Source organism: Caretta caretta, chromosome 20 (assembly GCF_965140235.1).
Source record: "Caretta caretta isolate rCarCar2 chromosome 20, rCarCar1.hap1, whole genome shotgun sequence".
NCBI classification, from domain to species: Eukaryota; Metazoa; Chordata; order Testudines; family Cheloniidae; genus Caretta; species Caretta caretta.
This window is the reverse complement of record NC_134225.1, coordinates 23,712,957-23,734,987: the sequence shown is the minus strand read 5'-3', so window position 1 is coordinate 23,734,987 and position 22,031 is coordinate 23,712,957. Positions and strand designations below refer to the sequence as shown.

At 62.0% G+C, this 22,031-nt stretch overlaps 1 protein-coding gene across 6 annotated transcripts in view; it reads right to left on the bottom strand.

Annotated features, from left to right (window-relative positions):
* Positions 1 to 4,339: 4,339 nt before the first annotated feature.
* Positions 4,340 to 22,031, bottom strand: part of OLFM2 (olfactomedin 2) — a 99,251-nt gene continuing 81,559 nt past the window's right edge. For all 6 annotated transcript variants that reach the window (XM_048831466.2, XM_048831463.2, XM_075121739.1 and 3 more), the window contains 3 exons: positions 14,036 to 14,255; positions 8,655 to 8,761; positions 4,340 to 5,238 (listed from right to left, as the gene is read on the bottom strand). In XM_048831466.2, coding sequence (XP_048687423.1) covers positions 4,561 to 5,238; positions 8,655 to 8,761; positions 14,036 to 14,255 — 1,005 coding nt within the window. In that variant the 3' untranslated portion in view covers positions 4,340 to 4,560. The remainder of the gene's footprint in view (positions 5,239 to 8,654; positions 8,762 to 14,035; positions 14,256 to 22,031) is intronic.

Genomic DNA, 22,031 nt, shown 5'->3' with positions numbered 1-22,031 from the left:
CAACCGAGATGGGGGCCCCGTCACGCCAGGCCCTGCCCAGACACACAGCGACCGAGATGGGGGCCACGTCACGCCGGGCCCCGCCCAGACACACAGCGACCGAGATGGGGGCCCCGTCGCGCCAGGCCCTGCCCAGACACACAGCGACCGAGATGGGGGCCCCATCGCACCGGGCCCTGCCCAGACACACAGCGACCAAGATGGGGGGCCCGTCGCGCCAGGCCCTGCCCAGACACACAGCGACCGAGATGGGGGCCCCATCGCACCGGGCCCTGCCCAGACACACAGCGACCGAGATGGGGGGCCCGTCGCGCCAGGCCCTGCCCAGACACACAGCGACCGAGATGGGGGGCCCGTCGCGCCAGGCCCTGCCCAGACGCACAGCGACCGAGATGGGGGCCCCATCGCGCAGGGCCCTGCCCAGACACACAGCGACCGAGATGGGAGCCCCGTCGCGCCAGGCCCTGCCCAGACGCACAGCGACCGAGATGGGGGCCCCATCACACCGGGTCCTGCCCAGACACACAGCGACCGAGATGGGGGCCCCGTCGCGCCGGGCCCTGCCCAGACACACAGCGACCGGGATGGGGGCCCCATTGCGCCGGGCCCTGCCCAGACACACAGCGACCGGGATGGGGGCCCCGTCGCGCCAGGCCCTGCCCAGACGCACAGCGACCGAGATGGGGGCCACGTCGCGCCAGGCGCTGCCCAGATGCACAGCGACCGGGATGGGGGCCCCATCGCGCCGGGCCCTGCCCAGACACACAGCGACCGGGATGGGGGCCCCGTCGCGCCAGGCCCTGCCCAGACGCACAGCGACCGAGATGGGGGCCACGTCGCGCCAGGCGCTGCCCAGATGCACAGCGACCGAGATGGGGGTCCCCTCGCGCAGGGCCCTGCCCAGACACACAGCGACCGGGATGGGGGCCCCGTCGCGCAGGGCCCTGCCCAGACGCACAGCGACCGGGATGGGGGCCCCGTCGCGCCAGGCCCTGCCCAGACGCACAGCGACCGAGATGGGGGCCACGTCGCGCCAGGCGCTGCCCAGATGCACAGCGACCGAGATGGGGGTCCCCTCGCGCAGAGCCCTGCCCAGACACACAGCGACCGGGATGGGGGTCCCCTCACACAGGGCCCTGCCCAGACAGACAGCGACCGAGATGGGGGCCCCATCGCGCCGGGCCCTGCCCAGACACACAGCGACCGGGATGGGGGCCCCATCGCGCCGGGCCCTGCCCAGACGCACAGCGACCGAGATGGGGGCCCCATCGCGCAGGGCCCTGCCCAGACACACAGCGACCGAGATGGGGGCCCCGTCGCGCCGGGTGCTGCCCAGATGCACAGCGACCGAGATGGGGGTCCCCTCGCGCAGGGCCCTGCCCAGACACACAGCGACCGGGATGGGGGTCCCCTCGCACAGGGCCCTGCCCAGACGCACAGCGACCGAGATGGGGGCCCCGTCGCGCAGGGCCCTGCCCAGACACACAGCGACCGAGATGGGGGCCCCCTCGCGCCAGGCCCTGCCCAGACGCACAGCGACCGAGATGGGGGCCCCCTCGCGCAGGGCCCTGCCCAGACATACAGGAACCGGGATCAGGGCTCTGTCGCACCGGGAGCTGCCCAGGACCCCGACCTCCTACACACAGCACCAGAGCATTTCTCTGCGCACTTCTCCCAGCAGCCCTGCCTTCCCCTGGTCACTGGGGAAATTTCCTGTTTCACGGGGTACAAGACCAGCCGCTGAGCTGGTCTGAGCTCCTGCACAGGGCAGGCCAGAGTCGGGCACCCAGTCCCCATGCATAGCGCCCTGTGTTTGGCTGCACAGCGGCAGGGTTAACACGTTTCGGTTAGCTGGTGCGGAGCAGCCCCTGGCTCCCCCCGAGGCGGAACGTGGAACAACTGGCCCGCTTGGCTGACACTTCGGCGAGCCCCTGCTTTTTGCCTTGGCATGCCTTGTTTGTCAGCGCAGCCTTTTGCCAGCAGGGCATGTGCGCCGAGCACCGGGAAGGGGTGCGGGGCTCATCCCTGAGTCAGCATCTGCACCGAGCCGGGACCGTGTCAGCAGGCGACATCTGACCCCCTGGGCCCAGGCTGAGCCCACAGGGGCTTTTGCAGGGGCTGGGCCGTTCTCAGCCAGTGCCAGGGGCAGTGCCCAGGCTAACAAGGGAGGTGAGACGAGGCTGATACAGAGCTTAGCCCTGGAGCCTCTGGAACGCTGCAGGCACTGGGATGCCGGGAGAACCAGCCCCGTCCCCGAGCGCAGATGTGACCCAAATCCCCTTGACAACAGGGTGCTTACAGACTCCAGGGCAGGCAGGGCAACCCAAGCGAGCAGCTTGAGCCTGTGCCCTGCCAGCAGCCTCAGCGACTCCTTGTGTGGGACCCAGGAGGCTCCACCCTCCTGCAGGGAGGCTTTGGCTGAGGCCCATAGCGAGAGGCTGGGTCCTAGAACAGCACGCAGCCTCACGCCTGACAAGACGTGGTGCAGGTGAGGTGCCGGGCCGGGCAGTCCTGTAATGCCAGGCCTCAGCTGAGAGTGCCATGGCCCCAGCTCCATGGCTCAGCAGGGGAGGGCGCAGGGCTGCAGCCATTCCCCCATTGCACTCCAGCAGCCCAGCTCCCTTCTGCCAGCTGCCCAGGGCTCGTGCAGACGCCAGTGTGACGAAGTGGGACTGTTCTTAATGTTTCCTCTGAATAGTGTGGGGGTGCCTCAGTTTCCCCTAGGCAGTTCTTAAGTATCTAGGGGGGTGGGGTAAGGGTGTATGATCCTTGCAGAGCCCTAGAGGGCAGGTGTGTGCAGGGGTCTGGACACAGAGAATGGCCGACACCCTCTTTCCTGGCCACTGATGGCCTGGGCCCTTCCCCCCTGCGAGGTGAGAGCTAAAGGATTGGAGAACAAAGGAATCAGGTGACCTCCTGGCTCGGGGAAAGGGACAAAGCCCAGAGGAGCGGGGGCTGGAGGGAGTTTCAGTTTGGGGCTGGCTGGGACATGGAGTGAAGGGCAGACGGGGTTGTCTGGCTCACTGCCCCCCAAAATGGACCCAGCTGAGGGGTCCTGTTCTCTGCACCTACAAGCTCTGTGTTAGACCATGTCCTTGTTGTCTAATAAACCTTCTGTTTTACTGGCTGGCTGAGAGTCACGTCTGACTGCGGAGTTGCGGGGCAGGACCCTCTGGCCCCCCCAGAACCCCGCCCGGGCGGACTCGCTGGGGGAAGCGCAGGGGGGGCAGAGGAGGCTGAATGCTCCGAGGTCAGACCCAGGAAGGTGGAAGCCGGGTGAGCTGTGTCCCCTGCAGACAGGCTGCTCCCAGAGAGGAGACTTCCCCAGAGTCCTGCCTGGCTTCGTGGGGAGCAGGTCCAGAGCATCGCCCGGGGACTCCGTGACAGCCGGTGCCCGCTCAGAGGGCGCAAGAGGCAATGAAAGCAGCCTGGCAGCAGCTCACACCTGCTGGGCGTGGGGGTAAATGTCTGCACCAGCATCTGGCACAGCGTGGGAGGGCAGCCGGGAGGGCAGGGCATTGGCCAGCACCTGCTGGAACTGGGCCAGGTGTACTCTCACGTGGGGCAGGACGAGAGAATCCACCTGCAGGCAGACACGTTACATGCATGGGGGGCAGCCGGAGACCCAGACATCTCGTATGCCCTGGGTGTGTTATGAGCTGTACAGGGTTACCACCGAGGAGCCCCAGTCCTGGAGCAGGACCCCACTGGGCTAGACGCAGTACGGCATCTATCAGGCGTATTACTGAAGTGCCTGGAAGCCCCAGGCATGGGCCAGACCCCATTGTGCTGGTTCCTCTGCACCGAACGACCACAAAAGAAGAGACATGTTACAATCTCTACCACAGCAAGGGCTCTGGGTGACACTGGACTAAGTCAATACCAACAAGGCGCTCGTTCTGTTCGCGCACGTCTAGGGTTTCACACTGACCAGCAGTGTACCCGTATTGCATTTTAAAACCCGTCCTTTCGAACACTTGCCAGTATTTTACTTGCACGTATCGTTTTGAACATTTGTCATTTTAGCTGTATACATTTGATCTCTGTCATTTTGAACATTCACCATTATTCTAGCTGGGTGCTTCGGAGCTCAGCTGTGATGACGGCTGTTATTTCAACATTTAACTCTGGCTCTCGAATCTTTACATTTCTCACCCCTCTGCTTCTACGCGCTGGATGTATAATGCACTTTTTGATGTTTGCCATTGTTCTGTGTGCGACTCTCACCTATTTCTGTATTTACAGGGGTGAATTCCCCACAGGAATTAGAAACCCGTGTCCCCTGCACAGGGGCAGAGAGACATGGCCAAAATCGGAAAGAAAAGGCACAAGCTCCATCAAATGTCAAAGAGATCATTTTTATTTGCCACCCAAAAGAAAAGAAAAGAAAAGAATTGACCTTGCCTCCAACGAAAGCAGACGAGATCCATGCGTCATGTGAACCACAGGAAGAAAGAGAAAAACAGCAAAGAAGAACCTCTTGGCTTTGCTTCACGAAAAGAACGGTCGATCCCGAGGTGTAAAAAACGAAAGAGCGAAGAACCGAGTCCGGCAGCGGTTTCACAACTCGCCCGAAGTCTTTATGACGTGGAAGAGCGTGACGTTGTACACGACCTGGTGGCCATTGTTCCATGTGTACAGCACCCTCTCCCGCGGGTTGTAGTCCAGCATGGAGATGTGGGAGTACTGGTTGTGGAACGGGATGTCCGTGTACTCGTAGCTAGAGGTGTTTGTGTAGTAGGCAAAATAGACCTTGGCCCCGGCCAGGTGGGAGTTTGTGACGTAGAGGGTGCCGCAGATCATGAAGGACTCGCCGGCGCTGCGCTTGGGGTAGCCGGTGTCCCAGCTGCGCAGGATCTCCAGCGTCTGCGGGTCCACCTTGCTCACCACGATGTTGCCGGCGTTCTGGTTGGTGGTGTAGACCGCCCACAGCCCGTTCTCGTCCACCATGAAGTCGATGTCGGAGAAGCCCCCCCAGGAGTAGGGGAAGGTGTTATTGTAGCCGGCGCCGTTGAGGCTGCGTTGCACCAGGACGCTGCGCGAGCGGAAGTGGTACTTCACCACGATGTTGCTCTGGTACTTGTTGTAGTAGAGGGAGCCGTTGAAGACCACGTGGCCCGTCCCGGCCCAGGGGTGCGGCAGCAGGTGCTGCACGAAGTTCTGGCCCGTGATGAAGTCGTTCAGGGTGCGGAACTCCAGCACGCGGCGCCCCTTGTAGTAACCGTCCATGTACCAGACCTGGGCGGGAGGGAACAGCCGCGCGGTTAGACGGGGCGGCGGATCCTGGGGAAATTCACCCCTGTTTGGGGCCCAGGCCCCTCCAGCCCCCAACCCCTGAGCAGGGCCCAGCACGAAAGCAAGTGCCCCCCCCTCCCAGCAGGGTACTGACTGGCGACACGAGGCGGCCAGGGCAGGAGAGAACAGAGCCCCGTGCGCTCATGCCCCCAGTCTTAGCACAGTTCTACATTGTGGCTGGAAATGCCACTTACCCCCCGCTGGCCCAGCCAGCCCGGCTCCCCCAGGGCCAGCGCTGGGCTGAGCCCTATTCTTAGGGCAGAGGAGTCCAGGCACAGAGGATGCCCATCCCCACTGGATGCTGGGGATAGGCACGGGGGCTTGGGGGCTGGTTTGGTCCTTTGGGACGCCCCCAGGCTGCTGCCCATCTGGTTTGAAAACACAAACCCCACCATCAAAAAGGCCGATTTCTGAATCAATGGCTCCTTCCTCGTCGCATGTTAGAAATCCAATTTATCCCAGTGGCCATCCATCAGCCCCCGCCGCTCACCCGAGCCATACACAAAATGTGCCATTTGCAGTGACACGCAGCTCTCCCATCCATCCTGAGCCCTTGTTAATGAGCCAGGCTGCTCAGAGCCGCCAGCACTGGCCAAGCTCCCACGCAGCGCCAGAGCTATGGAGGGCCTGAGCTCTGGCCTCATGGAAGCCTCTCTTCCTTCCTTAATTCAAACCATCAGCAGCATCGGTTACATCTCCACTTGTTACAGCCACGCCCGGTGTGCCTTCGCGCTGCTTTGTGTGGGTGCTGTCTGCGACTCACCCACTGCGCAATTCTTGGGGTCACCCCGTCGTAACGCCAGCACTGGGCTCTGACGTGCCGGGCGCTGCCGACACAGGGCAACAAAGGAACGATGCTTGTCCTGAGGCCCAGAGAAAAGTGACTTGCCCAAGTGCTGGGAACAGAATCCAAGAGTTTCTTGCTCTAAACCCGCTCCCCAAGTCAGGGCCGGAGCCCAGGAGTCCTGGCTTCCTTCCCCCCCTCCCTCGATACAGGAATAGAACCCAGGAGTCCTGGCTCCCCGTTTCACTTCCTGAAGCAGTAGGTTCAGTCCCTCTCTTTGACAGCTTATGGCCTTTGGAGCTGGTGGGGGTCACCGAGGACTCCTCCAAGCCCGGAGGCTCTGGGCTCCAAGGCTCACTGATTAACACTAAAAATGTGATGAGCAGGGGCGGGGAGCAGCGCCCACGCGTGGGCAGCAATGTAACACTGCACCAGCTCGGCAAGAATCCGCCACTGACTTGAGTCCGGAGGGCCTGGTCTAGTGCAGTCCCGCAGCTGCCTGGACACAGCCTCTGCTCTGCTCTGCTCTGGGGCACAGGGTGGGGCTGTGCGTAGCAGGGGGCGGGCGTGCAGGGCTGGCCTTCTGCCCCAGCTGGCACAATCCCTACACAAACAGCCCGGGCTGAGAGTGTCTCGCCTGGAGGGGCCAGGGCAGTGAAGCACCGTCGCATGGAACGGAGGGCAAACACCCTCTGCAAAACGCCAGCTCCCCAGGACATGGGGCCGGGTGCACCACCTCCGGCACAGAGGACTCTGGGACACGCACAGAACCTTGCGCCCCTCTTGGGTAACTTCCCCCCGCATCCTGCATCCGTGGCAGGTTCCATCACAAGCGGATGCGTGACACAAAGCACAGCCCCATAGAACCCCGCCCCCCGCAGCCGGCTCTAGGTCAGCCGGCTCCAGCTTGGCTCTGGCTGCGTTCACAAGGCCCTGGCTACGGGCCTGCACGGCCAGCAGGGGCTTCCCCAGCTTCATACAACCAAGGTCCAGTTTGTGTATTGACGGACACACAGAGAAATAAGGCCCCAATTCCCCCTGCACACGGCCACGCGTGCGCCTGCACGGAAGTAACCCACAGCATGAGCTGCAGCCATTGGCATTAGTCTGGCTCCACTTTCCAAGTCGACAAGGCCTAGGATATCTTTAGGCTTCAAGACACCATCTCCGTGGTGCGTGCAGCATGCTTCCCTGCCCCCATCCCCTTCCTAGTCCGCTTTATCCCAACTCCCAAGACCTGCTCCCGGTTGTTCCCAGCCCCGAAGCCAGGGCAAGGTGAAGCCAGGGGAGTCATGCCAGGTTATGCCAGCTGAGGGTCTAACCCCCTTTGTACCAACGTGTGGCCAGAGGTTACTCCAGGCACCAGGCTCACTCTCCGGCTACGCACGTGTGACATGCTGCTAGGGGGCACCCGACACTGGTTACAGGATGTGCAACAGAAAGACAATTAATGAGAGAGCTGTGGAATTAGAAACAGGATCCTCTGCTTCTGCTCCAAATTGTTAATATCCTCCAGCGTGCGGCCCTAGCACGCCTGGCAGAAAAGCTGGAGTGCATGGTTGCAGAAACGGGCTGCTGTCTCTCACGGGGACCGGGACTTCTCTGCAATAGTAATTGCCTCTCCCGAGCTCTGCTGGGCTCGCTGTGCCGAGAAGCTGAGCTCTGCGGAATGAAGACGCTGCACCTTTGCGGGTGTTTCACTGCGTTTTCTTAGCTCTCCCCACCCCCCATTACTCTGCTACATCACACATGGTTTTGCTCTTTCTGCAGAGCGAGCGCATGACGCCGTTTTAAGAGCTAAAGCGGCATCGTGAGAGAAATGCCTGATTTCAGAGCTGTCTGAGCATCACTCCCACCCCGCCGGGCTCCGTCTCCTCTGCCCACGGTTACAGGCGTTTTGTAAGGGGTGCGTGTTTCCCGATGCCTGGATTAAATGCTGGACTGGCCCTGGGCACGTAAATACACAGAGGGGGGCTGGAATTTTCACAAGGGCTCCTTGTCCAGGATTGGGGCCAACAATCCTTTAGGCCAGGGTTTTCAAACTGGGGGTTGTGACCCCTCAGGGGGTCACGAGCTGTCAGCCTCCACCTCCAGCATTTATAATAGAGTTAAATTAAAAAAAAGGTGCTTTTAATTCATAAGCGGGGTCGCACACACAGGCTGGCTGTGTGAAAGGGTTCACCGTACAGGAGTTTGAGAACCGCTGCTTTAGGCACCTGAGTAAGTGGCCAGATTGTCGGAAGCACCCAGCACAGCAGAGCCACGCTGGATGCTGAGCTCCGGGGAAAACCCTGCCTTGAGTGACACATCCGGAGCTGCTGGGAGTGGAGAGATCCGGTCCCGACTGCGGGTGCTGCGGCCTTCTTGGGGGCTGGAGATCAGACCCCTTCCTCCACTTGTGCACCCAAAACAACCCTGGAAGCCTTGGCCTGCAGCCATCTGAGGCTTTGCAGAGTGATGCAAGCTAGGTGGCTGGATTGCAAGAGGAGAGGAGCCATGGGAAGGCGAGGCAGCCCCCGGACTCCTCCCGCCCCAGCCCAGCACTCACACGCCAGCACAAGCCCTCGGCACTCACCCTGCTGTCAGCGCTGGGAGCCATGGTGTCGGTCATCCACGAGCCGAACCGGGATCCCGACGCCCGGATGGTGATGGGGTTACTGACACCCGTCAGCTTCCCACAGCCTGCGGCAGGGCAGAGAGAATGGTTACAGGAGAGAAACCTGCCCAACCGCTGCAATGCAGGGACGGAGGAAAGGGGGGCAGGGATCAGTGGGGGGCAGAGCAGGGTGCATGGGAGGGGGCTCGGACTGCAGTGACAGAGACCCCTCCACACTCGGCAGCCTCCTGTCCGGGCTGTGCAGTGCTTTGAGAACGTCCCCTACCGACAGCCAGCCGGTAGGTGCCTCCCTGAGCCAGGCAGATGCTGCTCCTGTCCCTGTCTTCATCCCTCACCAGACACCGGCAGCAAAGAACTGCGTGTGTCTCTAGCACTGAATCCCTTTAAACCCCGATTTCTGCTAAAGCAGTGTGACTTTGGGGGGAAAGGCACCCCCGCATCTCCACGAGGACCCCCAATCCCAGGCCAGAGCTAGACAGGAACGGGCTCGAGTCAGCCCCCCGCTTCAGCGGGTGTAAATTACTGCAGCCCCGGTGCCTTCGAGGGGGCAGTGTCGATTCTGGCCAGCGAAGTCTGACGTCTTTACAAGGCTCCTCGCCCTCCCACAGTTGATCTGGACCCCTGGGATTCACATCCAAGCAAAGCAGTGACCTTCTGGGGGGTTGTAGCCCCAAGCCTGATCTCAGTTAATCCAGTGTAGATCTGGAGTAACTGGGTTCACACGGGCGTAATTCCAGTCCGGGTCCCTCTCCATCGTCACTGACCCGGCTGAGAGCTGGGTCCCAGATTTTGTTCTGCCTGGCGAAATCAAACCCTAAAAGCGCAGCTCAGAAGGGAGCAGGCCCAGGAGCCTCAACAGGCAATGCACGAAGCCTCCAAAAAACACCAGCAAGCTTGGGCTGAAAATCCGACATGCAAATATCACTTTGCTTCGCGAGAATTCATCCACCCCTGGAGCCTTGTGCCCGACTTCCACTGCCTTGGGCACAGCTCCTCACCGCCTGCCCCGGTGAGGGAGTGGCAGGGTCTGAGCCGAGAGGACAGGGTGCAATGGTCAGGGCATGCCCCCAGGCCTTGGGGGCCCTGGCTTTAAGCCCCTGCTCTGCCACAGGCTCCCTGTGTGACCTGGGGCAAGTCAGTTAGCCCCTCTGTGCCTCAGTCCCTGTCTGTGCAATGGAGACACCAGCTCTGCCCTGCCTCACAAGGGAGCAGAACCGCCCCCAAGCCCCCATCTATCACCCGCTCATATTGCCAGGGGTCAGCGCAGCCCACAACCAGGCCGCCTTGTATACAACAGCCTTCATTTGACACTCCCCCCCACCCACTGTCCCTGTGCAACGCCGGTAGCCAGCGAGCCCGAGCAGGGCTGGGGGAAAGCGGCTGAGTCCTGCCTACCCTGGTTATTACACTATTACGCAGAGACTGGAGCCCCGCTGTGCCGGGCGCTGCCCAGACCCCGACCGAGATCAGGGCCCCGTCGCGCCGGGCGCTGCCCAGACCCCAGCTGAGATCAGGGCCCCGTCGCGCCGGGCGCTGCCCAGACCCCAACCGAGATCAGGGCCCCGTCGCGCCGGGCGCTGCCCAGACCCCGACCGAGATCAGGGCCCCGTCGCGCCGGGCGCTGCCCAGACCCCGACCGAGATCAGGGCCCCGTCGCGCCGGGCGCTGCCCAGACCCCGACCGAGATCAGGGCCCCGTCACGCCGGGCGCTGCCCAGACCCCAGCTGAGATCAGGGCCCCGTCACATCAGGTGCTGCCCAGACCCCAGCTGAGATCAGGACCCCGTCGCGCCAGGCGCTGCCCAGACCCCAGCTGAGATCAGGGCCCCGTCACATCAGGTGCTGCCCAGACCCCAGCTGAGATCAGGGCCCCGTCGCGCCAGGCGCTGCCCAGACCCCAGCTGAGATCAGGGCCCCGTCACATCAGGTGCTGCCCAGACCCCAGCTGAGATCAGGGCCCCGTCGCGCCAGGCGCTGCCCAGACCCCAGCTGAGATCAGGGCCCTGTCACATCAGGTGCTGCCCAGACCCCGACCGAGATCAGGGTCCCGTCATGCCAGGCGCTGCCCAGACTCCGACTGAGATCAGGGCCCCGTCGCGCCGGGCACTGCCCAGACCCCAGCTGAGATCAGGGCCCCGTCGCGCCGGGTGCTGCCCAGACCCCGGCCGAGACCAGGGCCCCGTCGCGCCGGGCGCTGCCCAGACCCCGACCGAGATCAGGGCCCCATTATGCCGGGCGCTGCCCAGACCCCAGCTGAGATCAGGGCCCCAACTGTGCCAAGTGCTGCATGGGCCCAGCCACGACTGGGTCCCCCATTGCACGAGGTGCTGCATGGATGGAGAGCGAGGGACAGCCCCAGCCCCACAGGGCTCACAGCCTAAGCAGGCATCAGGTGGGAGGGGAAAGAGGCCCAGAGAGTGAAGTGTCAGGCCTAGAACCCAGCTCTCCCACTTTCCAGCCCAGCACCACGCTGGCTCATCACACACACAGGTTAACTGGGGGACGCGCAGCCTGGGAGACGCCAGGGGACTGGGGGAGTTTTAAGGAAAACGGCCTGATTCCCTCTGGCTCTGCACGGGGGCAGCGCTTCCTGCCAGCACAGAGTGGGCACAGAACAATCCCGTTCCACTCCTGCTCTGCACGGGTGCGGGGGAATCGGGCCCCAGGGTCTAAGCATTGGCACTCGAAAGGGATCAGCAGAGCGGCAAACCAGCCACGTGGACGCCGGGTTGCACTGGGACAGCTCCCAGCGCCTGCTGCCTGCATACAGACAAGGGGTTGGCACCGGACAGCAAGCACAGCAGCGGCCCGGAGAGGTGGCGGAGTCCTACCCGCAAACTGCCTCTGTCTCGAGAACCAGGCCTCAGGGCGGCATCCCAAGGCCAGCCCAGCCCAACCGAAGCACCTGCAGCCCTTGGCTACTGATGTATTTGGATTTCTAGCTTGTAGCAGCAAAGCCCGTGGGCTGGGGTCCAGGACAACGAGACACGGGTGAAAAGCAGCCGTTCCCAGCCCGCATCGGAGGGCAAGCAGGGACCCAAGCTGAGAGGGGAAAGCCAGGCAGCCCGGCAGAGCTGGGGAGTCATATGCTCATCAGAGCTCCATGCAAGGGCTGCCCCTGCTTCATGGGGAACATGGCGCCCCCTTCTCCCCCCCCACTCCTCCTGGCTCTCATCCCAGGCTGGTCTTGCCCAGGGAAAGCACTCAGGGGACAGGAGACCTGGGTTTCTTGTCTGCTGGGTGACCTGGGGCCCATCACTTCCACTCTCTGTGCCTGCCCCCTGCCACGCCCATTGAATGCTCAGACGGGAAGGGATGGTCTCGCGCTGCGCCTAGCATGGTGGACCGCTGAAGGCTGCTGTAATGGTGATGCAAATAAACGCTGTAGGAATAAACGCTGGGCTGCTCTCAGCATGGGCCAACCCCGTACAATAGAGTCGTCTTCCAGGGCAAGGCTCAGCTGGATCTTCTGGTCTCCCTATTTCATAGCAAAGGGACGCTCAGTGAAACAAGGAAGTGGCAAGTTCAACGGTAGTGAGAAGGAAACACATTTTCTGTTGGCCAGTGGAACTCTCTGCCACAAGGTGTCACTGACACAGAGCTCAGCAGCGTTCACAAAAGGGTTGGACATTCATACGATACAGAGACTATCCACTAAACAAGCAGGTGTTCTGGAAGGCTAGAAATCTTCCTGCTTCAGGGTATAACTACTGGGGGTCAGGAGGGGTTTTCCCTGAGGGCAGATTATCCCATCGCTGCCTCCTGCAGAGCTCCATACAACTTCTGACACTGATGGAGACGGGACTGTGACGAAGTGGGAATGTTCATAATGTTTTCTCTGACTACTTTGTGGGTGCCTCAGTTTCCCCTAGGCATTTCTTAAGTATCCAGGTGGTGGGATAAGGGGGTGTGATTGTCCCAGAGCCCTAGAGGGCCAGTGTGATGCTGTCTGCAAAGAGAATGGCCGACACCCTGTCTCCTGATGGCCTGGGCCCCCCCTGCCAAGGTGCCAGCTGAAGGGGCTGGAGAACAAAGGGATCAGGTGGCCTCCTGGGCCGGGAAAGAGACAAAGGCCAGAGGAGCGGGGGCTGGAGAGTTTCAGTTTGGAGCTGGCTGGGGAAATGGAGGGAGGCCCAGTTGGGGCTCTGGCCTCCTGGCCCCCAAGAGGGACCCAGCTGAGGGGTCCTGTTCTCTGCACCTACAAGCTCTGTGTTAGACCATGTCCCTGTCGTCTAATAAACCTTCTGTTTTCCTGGCTGGCTGAGAGTCACGTCTGACTGCGGAGTCGGGGGGCAGGACCCTCTGGCTTCCCCAGGACCCCACCTGGGCGGACTGGCTGTGGGAAGCGCACGGAGGGGCAGAGGAGGCTGAAGGCTCCGAGGTCAGACCCAGGAAGGTGGAAGCCGGGTGAGCTGTGTGTCCTGCAGACAGGCTGCTCCCAGAGAGGAGACTCCCCAGAGTCCTGCCTGGCTTCGTAGGGAGCAGTTCCAGAGCATCGCCCGGGGACCCCGTGACAGGGACACTGGGCTGGTGCTTCCTGCTCCTCGCTCTGCATGTGCCCGCTGCGGAGTCTAACCCGGCTGTCTGGCATCAGTCCCTCGGCTGGGGCTGAGCCTGGGAGCATGTGGGAATGAATCAGCCACAATGGAGATGGCATGAGGGTGACACCGTCCCAGGTGCTTTGCAATGGGAGCTGGTACTCCCGGCGCCCTTTGCTGTGGGAGCCCAGGGGAATTCCCGTCACCCTCCTGGTCTGGCCCAGGCGTCCAAAAGTGAGAGAGGACCGGGAGCGTCCCCAGACTCAGCCCACTGGCGTTGAGCTCCTGGAACCAGACTCAGAAACCTGCATCACCTTCCCCAGCAGCAGGCGACACCTCTGCCTACTGTAACACCTCAGCCCCTGCTTCCCTCCCACAGCTGGGATAGAACCCAGGAGTCCTGGCTCCACCCCCTGCTCTAACCTCCCAGAGCTAGGCAGAGAACCCAGGAGTCCTGGCTCCCAGCCTCCCTGTGCTAACCCACCAGACACTGCTTCCCTCCCAGAGCCAGGGATGGAACCCAGGAGTCCGGGCTCCCAGCTGTGCTAACCCCTAGACCCCATTCCCCTCTGTGCAGAAACAACACAGGGAGTGAGATTAGCGAGACCCTGGCAGGGAACCCTGTGCTCACTCAGCAAGCGGAAACCACACCCAATGGACGTGAAAGAGGCACTTTCATGCCACCCCCCCGAGCTCTCCCTCTTGGCCCTTTGCGAAGCAGAGAGGGGAGCCCCTGGGTGCTGTCCCAGGCATGCGAGAGGGAGAGGAAGGAAAGGGGAGGGAAAGGCGGCTGGTTCCATACCCAGTTTCTGCATACAGGCATGTAACCGGGCCTCCAGGACCAGCACCCTCCGCTGCAGCTCCTCATAGTCATACGCGCCCATCTCCTCCTGGATTGCCAGCAAGCTCCCTGAGACGTTCCTCACCTCGTCCTTCAGCTGCACGATCATTTTCGTGTCCGCTTTGTATTGATCCAGGACGGGGATCAGAGGCAGCAGCTCCGTCATTTTGTCCTTCAGCTCCTGTCAACATGGCCAGAGGAATCGGTGAAGGGAAAAATGCAACTTCCTGACAGCAGCCAGGTACCTCTCCCTGTGCCCCCTTTGGACAGGCAAGCATCAGTCATCCCCCGCTCCCCCCCAGACACTCCCCCTACCTACCTACCGCCCGCCCGGGTGCCTCTGCTTCCCGGCCAACGCCAGCACCAAGGGCTTCCAACATCCCATACTAGCCTTCATGCTTTAGCTTCCAGACTAGACTTAAATTATGTGTATGTCACTAGTGCCTGGTCACCCCACATCCCAGCTCCACGGTGCCGGGCGCTGCCCAGACACACAGCGACCGAGATGGGGGCCCCATCGCGCCGGGTCCTGTCCAGACACACAGCGACCGAGATGGGGGCCCCATCACACCGGGTCCTGTCCAGACGCACAGCGACCGAGATGGGGGCCCCATCGCGCCGGGTCCTGTCCAGACACACAGCGACCGAGATGGGGGCCCCATCACACCGGGTCCTGTCCAGACACACAGCGACCGAGATGGGGGCCCCATCACACCGGGTCCTGTCCAGACACACAGCGACCGAGATGGGGGCCCCATCACACCGGGTCCTGCCCAGACACACAGTGACCGGGATGGGGGCCCCGTCGCGCCGGGCCCTGCCCAGACACACAGCAACCGAGATGGGGGCCCCATCACGCCGGGTCCTGTACAGACGCACAGCGACCGAGATGGGGGCCCCATCGCGCCGGGTCCTGTCCAGACACACAGCGACCGAGATGGGGGCCCCATCACACCGGGTCCTGTCCAGACACACAGCGACCGAGATGGGGGCCCCATCACACCGGGTCCTGTCCAGACACACAGCGACCGAGATGGGGGCCCCATCACACCGGGTCCTGCCCAGACACACAGTGACCGGGATGGGGGCCCCGTCGCGCCGGGCCCTGCCCAGACACACAGCAACCGAGATGGGGGCCCCATCACGCCGGGTCCTGTCCAGACGCACAGCGACCGAGATGGGGGCCCCATCGCGCCGGGTCCTGTCCAGACACACAGCGACCGAGATGGGGGCCCCATCACACCGGGTCCTGTCCAGACACACAGCGACCGAGATGGGGGCCCCATCACACCGGGTCCTGTCCAGACACACAGCGACCGAGATGGGGGCCCCATCACACCGGGTCCTGCCCAGACACACAGTGACCGGGATGGGGGCCCCGTCGCGCCGGGCCCTGCCCAGACACACAGCAACCGAGATGGGGGCCCCATCACGCCGGGTCCTGTCCAGACGCACAGCGACCGAGATGGGGGCCCCATCGCGCCGGGTCCTGTCCAGACACACAGCGACCGAGATGGGGGCCCCATCACACCGGGTCCTGTCCAGACACACAGCGACCGAGATGGGGGCCCCATCACACCGGGTCCTGTCCAGACACACAGCGACCGAGATGGGGGCCCCATCACACCGGGTCCTGCCCAGACACACAGTGACCGGGATGGGGGCCCCGTCGCGCCGGGCCCTGCCCAGACACACAGCAACCGAGATGGGGGCCCCATCACGCCGGGTCCTGTCCAGACGCACAGCGACCGAGATGGGGGCCCCATCGCGCCGGGTCCTGTCCAGACGCACAGCGACCGAGATGGGGGCCCCATCATGCCGGGTCCTGTCCAGACGCACAGCGACCGAGATGGGGGCCCCATCGCGCTGGGTCCTGTCCAGACGCACAGCGACCGAGATGGGGGCCCCATCACACCGGGTCCTGTCCAGACGCACAGCGACCGAGATGGGGGCCACGTCGCGCCGAGCGGATGGGATCAGGACAAGGCTGGATGCCCCCTGCTAGGCCATGGCGCATCTTAAGACTCCTCAGGGCTGAAGTGGGATTTAAGTGGTGCTCAGACCTCCCATGGGGCCTCTGCCCAGGGCCAACGTCCGGCTCAGCACAGAGGGAGGGTTCCCACGGCCTCAAGTCCCCCCAACCCCTCCCCTCTCTGGCCGACTCCCTCTTTGAACCCCCCAGCCTCCCTGGGTGGCTGCCCTTCACTCCTGGCTCACAGGAAGGCAACTCCTGTAACACAGAACCCCTGCAGCTCTCCCACGCTCCGGGAGACGACGGCAGTCCCTCTCTCATCTCCCCCTAATGAAGATCAAGAGGCTTGTGCGCTGTTTACCTCAGACACGATAATGATGACAGAACTCTGGCACCATCGTTAAGGGCTCATTAATATGCCAGAGGCAGGTTCCGGCCCCTGGGTTAGAAATTAATAATAATTACAAAACTTAGCACTTTGCATCTTCCAAGGAGTCGGTGAATATGAGCTAATTAATATTTTGCGATCTGTGTTGTTGTCTCTGTGTTACAGGGGAGAAGGGGCTCACCCAAGGTCACAAAGGGAGTCAGAGTCAGCGTCGGGACCCACTCAGCCTGGATGGCTCTTTCGGAAAAATCCACGCGAGCTCCATCACAAGATATGGGCTGGGTACATAAATCACAGAGTGAAATTCTGCATCCTGCATTCCACAGGAGCTCTGACTAGGTGATCTGAATGGTCCTTTCTGGTCCCAAAAAGCGATGAAACTCAGCACCTCCCAGAGCACATGGCTGGTGAACAGCAAAGCACCGGCAGCGTTGGCCAAGGTTTGGAAGACAGCTTACAACGAGACACAAGCTGCTCACTTTGGGTGGTTTCTCAAAGAGAGATGGTGAAGAGCTGACTTGTCCCCATCTGGAGAAGATTCCCTGTAGCACAGGGCTCTGGAACCCAGCAGACAAAGACAGACCGGGATCCTGGAGCTGGACGCTGAGGCCCGACACAGCGGGGAGGAATTAACCCGGCAGAGTTTTACTAACGGGTGTGGTAAATCCATGGACGCTTTTCTTGGCTCACTTGCACCTGTATTTCCAGTGACACCGCTCTCAGGGGACATCTGCCTGGCAGCTAGAGGGGAGCAATGGCCGGCTCGGGGAGACCCCCGGACACTAGTTTTGATCGAGCTAGAGCCCTAAAAACAGCAGGGCTGGCTGCCCGAGCGCGACCGCACCCGCGACCCTCACTGCGTTCGCCGGGGGGAGCCCCGGCTGCCGCCTGCACCACTGTCACGGCACGGCGGCTTTCGTGCACGCCAAGCTGAGCGGGCGCGGGAAACGCTGCATCTCCAGCGGCAGAACCGGCTGCGGCGTCGCACGGGCCAGGCTTTCACCTCAGACTGGGGGGGCCGAGCAGGTTGCTGCCCTTCCCCGTTTACACCAGTGCAAAGCAGATCAGAGCAGCAATGATCTGCACTCACTTGGCGCTCGTATAAGGTGCCAGGCACCGGAGAATCTGGCCTTTGGTGGCTGGCTACAGGATCTGTGCTAGCCCCTGGGAGGGGAGCTCTGGCCTGCGCTATGCAGCCAGCCAAGGTGCTCCCATGGGCCCGTCTGCACTCGGGGGCCGGTCCTCCCCTCCCGACGACCCCAGGAGGATGGTGGTGTTCCCAGGGGTGAGCAGAGGGAGGGGAATCGGGCCCCAGGGCCACGGGCTTGCTAGTCCCCACTGCTTCTCTGAGTCCAGATGCTGCTGCGTGTGCTGCTTTGTGCTCTCCCCCACTGCCCACGCCGGCGGCGAGACACGGTGCAGGTCCTGCCTGCTGTTGGCCTCCATTATTCCCCTGGCATTTCCTCTGCCCTCCCCAGCTCCCTGCACCTTGCAGACCTGCACTGAGTTCTGGGCAAGGTTGGCTGCACAGAGAGACGCACGCCAGGCCCTGGAAAGCCGGCACAGTAATTGCTGCTGCGTTTTTTATGACCGCTGCTGGAGTGCCGAGTGTGAAAGAGAAGGCCCTGGAATGAGCTGAGCTGCCAAGATCCAGCCTCAGGGACAGGCGGGGGGCGGGCAGTGCCAGCAGGGCGGGGATGGGGGCGTCCAGTGAGGCGGGGGCAACGCAATAGCACTGGGTGCGTGCATGCGGCTCTGACCTGGATGCCTGACTTAAATCACAGAAAAATACCCTTCGACTTGGGGAGCCCAAAGCCAGTGACCAAAATCACCGTCCAGATTGACGGGACCGAATCCACCCTGGAGCTAAATCCAGGCAGCTGCAGCTGAGCGGTGCTTAGCGCTGGAGATGGGAATGAGTCAGACTCACGGCCGAAAGTCCCTCTGCGAGTCAAAAAGCCCCGGCTGGGCTGTGCAGGCAGCCGGCAGCCCTGAGAATTAACGGCCACCCCGGGGGAGTAACATTCCCAGCAAGAGCTGGGGTGGGGGGGAGAGAGCGAGTGAGGGACCCCATCCTGCGGATTAACCCCTTGGCACTCCACCCCCACGCGGCCAAACCCGGAGACCTTGCATCCGAGCACAGACACAACCCCCGCTGAAACCAATGGGAACTGCGCGTCCGGACCCCCAGGTGGCTTTGACAATCCCGGCCCATGGGGACAGGCGCTTCCAGAACATGCTGAGCTCTCAAGGGGACAGCCCGAGCCCTGGGCTCTGTGGTGCTGCACGGACATCCCAGGCGAGATCAGGGCCCCACCGTGCCAGGCGCTGCGCCGATGGAGAATGAGAGACAGTCCCTATGCCAAAGAGCGCTCAGTCTAAACAGACAAAGGGTGGGAGGGGAAACTGAGGCATGGAGGGAGGCAGTGACTTGTCCAAGATCACCAGCAGAGCCAGGAATAGAACCCAGAAGTCCTGAGTCCCTTTGCAGGGCCCCACCCAAGGGAACACGCGCCTCCTGCAATGCCAGGAGACTGTGGACAGCAGCAGAGATGGTTTAACCGCTGCAGAGCCGGGCAGCCGCCGGGACCTCCGGGGCTGGAGAAAGGCTTTGGGGCACGTACTGATGCTTCAGGAAGCAGTCGAGCAAAGCTCCCGCCAGGCACGAAGCCGGGGGGAAGGGGGGGAGCTTGTCATTGAGCTCCCCACTGACAGTCCAGAAGCTGCGATTCCAGGCCATCGCCCAAGGTTCGTGTCACTCGCCCTGGGCTGCTCCACAGAGGCCCCCTTGTGCCCGAGTGCTGTGGACAGAAGCACAGACACCCCCGTCCATCCATGCCAGCCTCATGTGCCATCTCCGGGCTTGCCAGGGCACGGGTCTGGCCTCGACTCAGTGCCACAGGGTCGGCGACAGTTGCTGCATCAGCTGCCTCCCCCTCACCTCACACGCCTGCCTCTGCCCAGTGAGTTACCGCGGCCGGACGCTCGTCTCGTCGGGGATGCCGTGGGCTCCCCAGGAACAACGCCCTGCTCGTGCCACACACCGGAAGCACTGTGTGTGACTTGCCCTCTGTCTCGGGGCCTGGAGACTCGCGCCCCTGGAGCGCTGCTCTTAGAAACCGGGGTGATAAACCTGCCAGCCAAGAGCACAACCCAGATGCAGGGGTGAGGGGAAAAACGAACAAGTGACTCCCCGGCGGGAACCAGCTGCTCTGCTCGGGGCAGTTCTCCAGCCTGGGCACAGCACCTGCGTACGTCTACACTGCAATTACAAACCCACGGCTGGCTGGAGCCAGCTGACTCAGGCTCCCGGGGCTGTTTGATGGCGGTGTGGCTGTCTGGGCTCTGGGACCCTTCTCGCACTCCTGGACCCTGCAAGGTCAAGTGTTCCCCGTCAACACCTCGACTCACACGCACAAACCGATTCGCTTGGTATAGCCTCCTCTGGTTTTATTGCATATGTGAGGGGTGGGGGCTCGGCAGGGATCTCGGCCTGCGAAGCAGGGTCACCTTGGGGGAACGTGGAGAATCACCGAGCAAGAGGAAACACTCTCGTTTGTTGATTGATTTCAGGTTCTTGGTGGAGCCGTGGGAGGTAGGAAGGACGTACTGGCGAAGAGCTGGCAATTCCACTGCCAAGAAGGAACCCTTGTGATTATAGAGCCTGCCCTGAACCACCCAGGCCAGAGAACTCACCCCGAGAGGCTGGCACCCAGCCCCAAACGTCCCTAGTAAGAGCAGTTGTTATTTACTCCTTCTCATAACACCCAATGAAACTAATAGACAGCAGGTTTAAAACAAACAAAAGGAAGTATTTCTTCACACAACGCACAGTCAACCTGTGGAACTCCTTGCCAGAGGATGTTGTGAAGGCCAAGACTATCACAGGGTTCAAAAAAGAACTAGATTAGTTCACGGGGGATAGGTCCATCAATGACTATTAGCCAGGATGGGCAGGGATGGTGTCCCTAGCCTGTTTGCCAGAAGCTGGGAATGGGCGACAGGGGATGGATCACTTGATGATTCCCTGTTCATTCCCTCTGGGGCACTGTCAGAAGACGGGATACTGGGCTATGCGGACCTTTGGTCTGACCCAGTCTGGCCGCTCTTACGTTTTGAGCTACAGCCTCGAGCACAGGCTTCCTCTTCCACGCCCGCCACCAGCTGCTCTGGTCAACGGCAAACGCTGCCCGCCTGTCCTAAGGCGCTGGGTTTGCGGAGGGCAGGTCTGCACTTCAAACGCTGCATCGCGCCGCGGCAGCATGTCGCAGAAGACGCGGGAGGTAGGAAGGACATATTGCCGCTGCCAGAGCACTGCGCACACCAGGGGCAGGTCGGGATAACGATGCCGCTCGTTTCTCATCCCCCTGAGCGGCCCAGTTGTACCGATGTACGTCCCAGCGCAGACCCGGCCTGAGAGTCACCTCCCCTGGGCTGAGGCAGGAGGGTTGCCTGAGCAGATCTCGGCCTTGGCTCCCCCTGGGCCACGCTGACCTGCGCCTGGCTGGAAATCGCTCTCCAAGTCGCCTTCACTCAAGGACTCCGTAAATCCACCTGCCTTTCAGCGAGCGTCTCCTCACCCTCAGCAGCCACACAAAGTCAGGAGACAGCGATTCCCCTTTTCTTTCCTGCATGTTACTGCGTTTTGGGGTCCCTAACAGTGAGTGAGCCAAGGCCCACGGCTCTCACCTCCCGCTGCTGCAAAGCAAGCTGGAGGGACCTCTCTCCTGGCAGCGCTCGGCTCCTAGACCTGCCAGGGCCTCTTCCCTTGATTTGTGCTTTGACAGCTGGCCCTGGACATGACCATCAGCCCAGGAGGGTGGAGAGGTTTAGCCAGCACCATGCCATGCTCCCTCTGGAGCTGGGCAGGAGGAATTGCTCAGAGGAATGGCCTGGGATCCCGTCGCCACCAGGGGCCAGCACCAGCTGCTCCAGAGACAGGTGCATGAAGCCCCACGGAGGCAGCACTGGGATTATCTGCCCCCTGGGGAAGTTCCCTCATGACCCCTGGCTGTTAGAGGTTGGAAGCAGGAGAGTTCAAGGCCATTCCCGAGTGCCTGTTTCCATCATTCCCGCCGGCCTATGAGATGTGCCCCCTTTGGGAATAGCCACAGGACTCTCCTTTTGGTTCCTCTGTCCCTGCAGCCAGAACAGACACGGCTGGCTTCAGGCTCTGGGCATCTGCCTACAGGGACGCACGCACTGACCCAACTCAGCCTCTTGCAGGGTACCAACCTGCCTGCCTCACCCTGCCCACTGCCCCTCACCCCCCCATCCCTCCACATCTCACCCTCTGCCAAGGCGAGGCCAAAATGAGAGACATGTAAGAATAGGTGTCTGCATATGGCACCTTGTTAGCACAGGGATGGGTGCATCCGTATCCAATGGGACAGACAGATAGCAGGGGTGCGTGGTGACAGACAGACAGCTAAAGAGGTGTGAATGGGGATGGACAGCCAGACGATAGCTGTTCCCAGCTGAGGTTCCTTTGCCAGTGAATTGACGGATCTGTACAACCCCATTCTCCTACGCTGGGCTCCCTCCTGCAAGCAGCTGGTGCTGGGCCCTGGGGGCTGTGTCCTGCCCGGTGGCCGTGG